The sequence below is a fragment of the Engraulis encrasicolus genome, chromosome 8 (genome assembly GCF_034702125.1).
Source record: "Engraulis encrasicolus isolate BLACKSEA-1 chromosome 8, IST_EnEncr_1.0, whole genome shotgun sequence".
Lineage (NCBI taxonomy): Eukaryota > Metazoa > Chordata > Actinopteri > Clupeiformes > Engraulidae > Engraulis > Engraulis encrasicolus.
In genome coordinates, this window is record NC_085864.1 from 34,539,711 (window position 1) to 34,548,520 (window position 8,810).

General features: G+C 45.8%; 1 protein-coding gene across 1 annotated transcript in view; it reads right to left on the bottom strand.

Moving 5' to 3' along the window:
* Positions 1 to 387: 387 nt before the first annotated feature.
* The window catches only part of barx2 (BARX homeobox 2), a 22,312-nt gene continuing 13,889 nt past the window's right edge, over positions 388 to 8,810 (bottom strand). The window contains exons 3-4 of the mRNA XM_063204441.1: positions 3,134 to 3,218; positions 388 to 2,001 (exon numbers count right to left, since the gene is read on the bottom strand). Coding sequence (XP_063060511.1) covers positions 1,639 to 2,001; positions 3,134 to 3,218 — 448 coding nt within the window. The 3' untranslated portion in view covers positions 388 to 1,638. The remainder of the gene's footprint in view (positions 2,002 to 3,133; positions 3,219 to 8,810) is intronic.

The window sequence follows — 8,810 nt, forward strand, 5'->3', positions numbered from 1 at the left end:
AATGTTGGCGTTTGTACTCGAGTTTGTAGACTGTCGGTTCAGTCTGTTTGCCATTTTCATTCAAAGCCCCCGGGCTTCAAACATTATCCAAAGATTTTTACATGTTTGGCAGCTTCCTTGTTGCACTGGCACCGGCCGGACTGATTTATTCATTTCTGAGCCTCTGACAGCTTAAGAGGCTTTTTCTTGTGGCAATAAAATGGGTCTGCCTCCCTCCCGAGTGTAAGCACACACACTCAGCATACAGAATAGAATGGGTGGGAGAGAGAGCAATGGAGGGAGAGAGCAATGGAGAGAGAGAGAGAGAGAGAGAGAGAGAGAGAGAGAGAGAGAGAGAGAGAGAGAGAGAGAGAGAGAGAGAGAGAGAGAGAGAGAGAGAGAGAGAGAGAGAGAGAGTGGTGAGGGTGGAAGTAAAAGAGAGCAAGTAAAAGAAATCGAGTGAATAGAGAAATAGAGAAAGAATAGGTAAGAGAGACAGAGATTATGAAATACAAAGAGGGTGGAAGAAAAAAAATGAAAAAAATGAAACCCAAGCTCACTTATACATTCTATTCATGTACAGTAGATACAAAATAGAATAGGCCTACTTTACATAAGGATATTCCCCCGCTTCATTTAATATAACTTTGATACAATTCCCATTGTACCACAGTCTCATCTTTGAATATACATCTAGAACAAGTGCAGAGGACACATGTATCAAGAAAAAAAAGACTGCTATTGAGGATGAGTCGAGATAACTCTGTTTGAGAAAACACTTTATAACTTTGGTTAAAATAGCTGTATCACTCTCTCACAAAGCCATCGGGGATGGGGTGGGGGAGATGAGAGAAAAAGACACCCAAGCAAAACCAATATTTACTGTGATAGAAAAATACAATACTGTAAAATATACACTTGTTTACTAATACTTTAAACTGACTCCCTTGTGTCATAAGAAACGAGAGAATATCTGTGTGATTTAAAATTGGCAAAAAAGGCACTACATACATACAATCCCACGGAACAAATTGAATGCTCCGTATGTCTGTATCTTGGCACAATGTGGCTAGAACCTTTACGGCTGAATACAATCTCAGTGCTTTTACACATAAATAATGGCCCGCTAATAAACAAAAATAGCTTAGTGTTTAAAAACAAACAACAGTCAGAGCATGATCTCATCAGGGCGTGTTGTGTGTCTGAACGATTCGTTCGAGAGTTTCCTTGCAGGTGAGTCGAAGTCCATTATAGCTGATTGACAGCTACGGCTTGCAAGTGTGTGCGTGCATGTCTGGCAGCTCGAATTGTATCGCGAACACTGATATAGTAACAGGACAAGGCAACTGAGATCAGGATCCCCCCCCCCAAAAAAAACAAGACAAAACACCTTATTTTGTTTCTATTGTAGCTGTGAAACACAATAATATGAGTTCTGATCACTTTTTCAAAGAGGTAAGTCCCACACTGAACGCAATTCAAGAGACTTTTGACTTTGGATTGACTTTAATGATCATAGCTCTCGAAGGGGTTTGGAGGGATCGTGAGGCACTAAGTGCATCGTAATGCAAAGCAATTTTGGGCCCAGTCCTTAGCTGCTGGGGATGGCTTTGGCAAGAAGAGAAGGGGAGAGAAGAGAAGAGAAGAGAAGAGGCAACATTAGGTGGCCGTGTGCGTCTGTGGGGACGGTAGTGGATGCATCATCAGCTGCTGTTGCTGTTGATGATCTCTGGAGGCTGGGGAGGACATCTGGGCTGGGCACAGGGGGCTGTGTGGCTCTGGTGACCCGGCACCTGTGCTCAGGTCCTGGGGCTGGGACTGGTAGGGGTGTCCCTGTCCCTGGGTCTGGGCTTGTGCCTGTGCCTGTGCCTGGGCCCCTGTTTGGGCCTGCCTCAAACGTTCCTCCTCGGCCAGCATGGCCGCCATTCTCTCCTGTGCCTCGATCTCCTCTGTGGTGGGGATGGAGTTTTTCTTGGGGCGACCCTTGGGTTTGGTGGGCGCCTCGTGTCCTCCCTTCAACACCTGAAGCGAAGACACACACACAAACACACAAACACACATGCACGCACACACGCACACACACACACACACACACACACACACACACACACACACACACACACACACACACACACACACACACACACACACACACAGAACAAAAAAGGACGGAAAAAAAACATTAGCACACAAAAAAACAGAGAGACACACACATAATGAGAGTGCATGAGAGAGAGAGGGAGAGAGGCACCACAGCGCCGTGAATGATGTTGATGCCGGTCAAAGGCAAGTTTGGTTATTATAGTAATTAAAGGAAGATGTATGAGTGTGGACTGCTCTCTTTGAGCTGTCATTAATCTACCGTGCGCTGCTGTTTCGGGGGCCCTTTTGTTCCTGGGTGAGGTGAGCAGTGGACCACACTGACGTAAACTGGTCCATCCTCACCATCACTCATGTCCCCTTTGCCCCCCCCCCCCCCCACACACACACACACACACCTCTACTGCCACTCCCTCTCCCACTCCGCTTCTGATCCATTCATTTCATTTCTTGTTCTTGTGTACATGTAGATTCACCCTCAGATACACTTGGTTACTAATACTTTAAACTGACTTTCTGTATCAGAGGAAACATTTTGGGTAAGCACACGCAGAGGCACACAGGGACAAACGCACACAGGCTCACCTCTCTCTCTCTCTCTCTCTCTCTCTCTCTCTCTCTCTCTCTCTCTCTCTCTCTCTCTCTCTCTCTCACGTGCACGGACACACACACACACACACACACACACACACACACACACACACACACACACACACACACACACACACACACACTAAATACTGTATGCAATCATGCACACACTCACAAGCACATACACATGCGCATGAACACACAGACATTCACACATTCACACATACACACACACACGCACGCACGCACGCACGCACGCACACACGCACGCATGCACACACACTTAAGTTATCAGTAGGTCTGTGTGACTGCTCACACACACCACAACCCCCAATCCACCCCAATCCCCTGCGGCAAAGAGAGAGAGAGAGAGAGAGAGAGAGAGAGAGAGAGAGAGAGAGAGAGAGAGAGAGAGAGAGAGAGAGAGAGAGAGAGAGAGATGATTCATCAAACTCCAGCTCACCATCTTCTTCCACTTCATGCGTCTGTTCTGGTACCAGGTCTTGACCTGCAGCTGAGTAAGACCCAGAGACTGGGCCAGGTCCAACCTGCAAACACAACAACAAAAAGACAACGCCATTTTGAGTGACCAAGCCTTTTGCATATTTATAGTAATGCATTTGACCAAACCTTTGCATAGTACGTAGCCAATATTGCATCTTTTTGAGTGACCTCTGCCGTTTCGTATATTCATTAGTGAATGTGACCAAAGCTTTGCATACGTAGCCTATATTACTACTCTATAACTGGTACCATGACCGGATGTTTAACACATGGCTACATATTCAAAATGGTTATGCATGTCATGTGTAATCTGTGTAGTCTCCCTATGCATTTTGATTGCTTATCTCCGCTGCCGCTTGGGATGAAAGCATCTGCTAAATTAGACTAAGACTTAGACTTAGACTTATGTTTATTGATCCCATAAAAGGGAAATTTAGGGTAACGGCTGCCACCATTTGTGGAGCCCCCCAAAAAATTGACTGAAAGCATCTGTGAAATGTAATGCAATGCAAAGTAATGTAACGTAATGTATTAGAAGTGAGATGAAACAAAAGCGACTGAACAGGGCGTCATTCACAGGACACTTCGCTATTACAGTATATCCACAGTCCTCCCTCACTCCTGGGTGGGCATCCGGGGGCTTCTTGATCCAAAGGGGGGGGGGATCAATAGCCCTAATCCCGGCAGGCTAACACCAAGAGAGGTGGGGGGACAGATAGAGAGCCAGCACAGCCCAGCCCAGCGGCACCACCAGAGGCGATTATAGGTTCAGCTGGGGCCCCAAGCGAAATTTTAACCGAATGCACATTTGAAAGAAATTTGCCACTACTGTTGCAAAGTGTGAGCTGTTGTTCACCATCCAGGGGCCCCAAGCGGTTGCCTGCCTAGCCTGGTGACAAGATGTGCCTCTGGGCACCACCACCACTGCTGCACCCTGCTGCTCCCTCCCTCCCTTCTCCGCTTTACTGAAATCGTAAACCCCTCCAGGCCTGGCAACCTTCACCCAACATCTGTACGAGCTTATGGGCAAGACCCCATCATCACAGGGGCCTTGCCCACTGGCCTGCTGGCCTGCTGGCTGGCACTTTGCAGTGTTAATTCAACATCCAAAAGAGTAGAATGAACACTATGGGTGCTAAGCTGACTCTCACACGAGTTGACTGAACACTGAAAAATGTGCAAAATGTGTAGCTGGCTGGAACATAGAACATGGAACATGGAACATGGAGGTTGGGAGCCAGCTGGTTGTGGTGGGGGTGGGGGTGGGGATGGGGCTGGGAGAATCTGTGTTCTTTCTGGACACATCCACACAACATCTGCACTGTCCGTGACTAATGAAGCAATTGGTTAGCCTGTAATATGATACCCAGGGGAGTAGAGATGAGCGCCTTGAAGACTTGAAGCTGAGGAGGAGATGTAGAGAATAGAGGGGTATAGGATGGGTTGTGGTGATGGGGCTTGGGGTGGGCTCGGGTGTGTTCAGTGTGTGTGTGCGTGCGTGCATGTGTGTGTGTGTGTTGGGGGGGGGGGGGTGGGGGGGTGCGTAGATATCCAACGGTGCCTTTCTGGACGGATCGAGCACAGATCGCGGACTCACTCACAATCCCCATTCAAAGTGTTTCTCACTCAAATGTGAGGATTTTCCAGCTCTGCGACCTCAAGCGGGCCGGGGCGACCCAGGGCTCTGAACCGGCGTCAGCAAGGGGAGGTTGGGGGGGGTGTTGGTCAGGTGGTGTGGGGTGAGGTGGGGGAATAGGGTGGAAATGAGTGCATCCCTTTTTGGTGCTGTGTTTGAAATGGATGTCATCTCTCTCTGGGTGGGGCAAGGGAGGGGTTGATAGTTGTGGAAGATGGTAAAAAAACTGCTTGGAAATCAGCAAAATGATGTCCTTGTAAATGAAATGTATATTTTATGATTTCTTATGCCTTTATGAATCTTGTCTTGAACTTTCATTATATCCTTATACCTCTTGTTTTTAAGCATCTTTATTTTAAGCTGCCTGTATGAGATGCCATATAAAAATATACTTGCATTTCCCCGTCTCTCTCTGTTTGCCTTCTCTGACTTAACTTAGCCTACATCAATATCAAATTTCAGAAATATTTTTTTGTGTGCCATAGTTGGATTTGACACTGCATGTACAAACCGTAGTAACAACAACAAATACTGTAGTTGCAGAGTAATATTTTTGTCATATTGGTTTTAGGTTTACAGTAATAATTCCACCTAAAAGATGATCCATCACAACACGTGGAATCTGTAAATCACCAGGCGTGACCGATCAGAGTTACTTTAAACTATGAGAGAGAACTGTCACAACAGGGTTAGGCACAACCTCACTGTACAGTACTTTCAACTCTCTCTCTCTCTCTCTCTCTCTCTCTCTCGTTCTCTCGTTCTCTCTCTCTCTCGTTCTCTCTCTCTCTCTCTCTCTCTCTCTCTCTCTCTCTCTCTCTCTCTATCTCTCTCTCTCTCTCAGCTTTCTTTCCATTTAGAATGTTTTCTCCCACCTCCAAAGCCTCAGGATTTTGTGTGATGATTATCTCAATCCCTTGAAGGTTTTTTTGGGGCATTTTTCCTTTCCCCTATTTTTGACAAATTACTGTCATGACATGGGCATATGCGAACACGCTGTCACAAGACTTGAGTGTAAATTCAAATCAGTTCCTCGGTTATCATATCATCCATCATGTGAGGCTTGACAAAGCCTTCAAGGAGAACCCAAAAAAAACCACCACTTTGAACAAGAAAGTGTGATTGTCACAGATGTATTTTTTTTCGCGCCTAGTTTGGCGTGGGAAACCACACATTCACTTAAAAAGCTGTTAAAATAACTGCGGGCAAATAAGCTCGGTAAACCGCCAGCATTGCCTGCGTTCCGCTCCAGTCGAGAATGGTGCATTTATGTCTAAGTGCAGCAGTACGCATAATGATGATGAGGATGATGATAGTCATTTGAGCATTATAAAATCATTATTGCAAAAGGATAGAAATCATTACTGCCTGAACTGTGCAGCATATTTATGCCACTTTGATCCTTTTTGATTACCTGCTTGCTTGTGTGCGCTTATCAAGGAGAGAAAGAGATGTTGAAAGAGACGGAGAGAAAGAAAGAAAAAGAGAGAGAGAGAGAGAGAGAGAGAGAGAGAGAGAGAGAGAGAGAGAGAGAGAGAGAGAGAGAGAGATGAAGAGAGGGGGGAGAGAGAGAGACCGCAATGTCCCGAAGCCAGGAGCATCTCAAGACAGGCATACCACAACTCCTCTCTCCAGTGACAACAAACATCACGCCGGGCCGGGCGGGCACATGCCTTTTTTACGCCTCAAAGAAAGTGCATGGGGGAATTCCTGTGTTTGTGTTCTTCACACCCACCTGTGGCTTTAATCAGCTCATTACAGAAGACCTCAGAGAAGGCGGAGAGGGAGGGAGACACACTTGGCAAGAACAACCTGAAGGGGATCTATTTTGGATCGCTGGCTGCGGCACGTGTCCTATGGCTACACAGTACATTACTGATGTGCTAATTCAGCACTCAGAGAGTAGGATCGACAGGAAAAGTGTTAAATTTGAGTGTGGGAATAACACTACAAAATGAAAGAGTTGTTGTGATGCTACATGAGGACAAGGCGATGCAGAGTTGCTGCTCCGATAAGAGCTTGGCTGTGCCAACTGGTGGTTTGTGGGAATATTGTATTTTACTTATGTATGCCGTTACTGTAACGTGTCTAGCTGAGTGAGACCTTTCTGCTGAGAGAGGTAGAGTTAAGTTCTGAAGACTTTCAAGTTAAAATTGAAAGGTGCATTGTGTAGGATGGTGGTCAGATAAGGTATTACAACTATGCTGCTCAATGAAATTGCCAATTTCTATTACCATCTTTTCATGAATATTTACTAATGGCGGACAATGGACAATGAAGATCCCACCTTTTCCTTCATGAAATGTGCCATTTTCCCAGTTATGATATGAATATTTAGAATTTGATGTTGGTGGTAAGGTCCTCTTAAAAAGAAAGTGAAAAGTGAAAGTGAAAGCCCATTGGGAAACTCCAACTCCCATTGTCATTGTGACACAGCACTCCACAGCACACAAGTGAACACTGCACACAACGAAATTGCATTTATGCCTCACCCGTGCAAGGGGGCAGCCCTCAGTGGCGCCCCATGGGGAGCAGTGCGGTGGGACGGTACCATGCTCAGGGTACCTCAGTCATGGAGGAGGATGGGGGAGAGCACTGGTTGATTACTCCCCCCACCAACCTGGCGGGTCGGGAGTCGAACCGGCAACCTCTGGGATGCAAGTCTGACGCCCTAACCGCTCACCCAAAAAGGTGACATTTGTGAATGGACAGCATGAATTCTGGAAATAAACTTCTAAAAATATTACACAGTGAACCTTTAAAACTAAAACAACTTCTTTCTTCTCACTAGTGTGATGACTTTTCTCGCTTTTCTGTTTGTTTTTGGTGAAAGAGGAGGAGAGTTTTTGTTAGTTTTTTTTCTCTTTTTTGTTGAAAAATCCACACGGGGCAATAATGGAAATATGGCCAGAAGGCTGCGGCTAAAAGTGGCCTGTACTGTAAGTGGGCTGGAAAAAGTGTGTGTATGGCCCAGGACTGAACTGGGGGAGAAATAGGGCCCGGGCACTTTTGGTTTAAAGGGGCCTCTCATAATTAGTGGCACAGAACTGACTCATTGGTGGGCCCCGCACCCTCGTTGGCCCCTTTTTTTCAGAAAAGTTAAAAAAAAAAAACATTTCTGAAAATAGGGGCCCACGAGGGTGCGGGGCCCACCAGGAAATACCTGCTATGCCAGATGGTCAGTCCAGCCCTGGTATGGCCTTAATTCAGACTTCCAAAGTGAACCCTTGAGAGAGCATTGCAAGACAGGTCCATTACCTCATCTCATTGTGCAGAGAGAGGAAAAAACATTTTATACACCTGCATGTATATTAAAACAATTGGCATTAAATCAGTGTATTACATTTTTGTTTGCTTTCGTTGGCATTTGTCCCCAATTTTTGAATGGGGTAGTGTTTCTCTTGGAGTCGTCTGTTTTTTTTTTTTAATTCTGTTCTACAGCGCAGGGTTAAAATGTTACTCTTGTCTGGACTAGAACGTTGAGGTAATCCCCTGGCTTCGAACACGTACATGTACGCTCAGCGAACCAATGACATACTCACAGGCACATAAAATCAAAACGCCACAACGTTAATCAATGTCACTCAAAACAGAGATTGACCGAAAACCGAGATAAAAAAATATCTGTGCAACTTTCTTTTCTCTCTGACTGACTGAGCCAGTGGTCCCCAAACTGGGGGTCAGGGCCCCTAGAGGGGTCACAGAGGTACTGAAAGGGGGTCGCGGACAAAAGGGACATTGCATAAAAACAGGAAATCCACAGCATGTATGATTCCATAAATTGGTTAGTTACAGAATTCACTTGTATGGTTAATAGATATTGCCCTATTTGTGGATTTCTAGCGATACCGGCAGGCATTAATGGCAGGCAACAAATGGAATGGAAAATCTAGCAATATTATTGGACAAAAAAATTGCCTAGGCTAAGATTGGTGGATGGGTGGGTCGCAAAAAGTACAAAAGGGGGTCCCCGCTGAAAAAGTTTGGGAACCTCTCGACT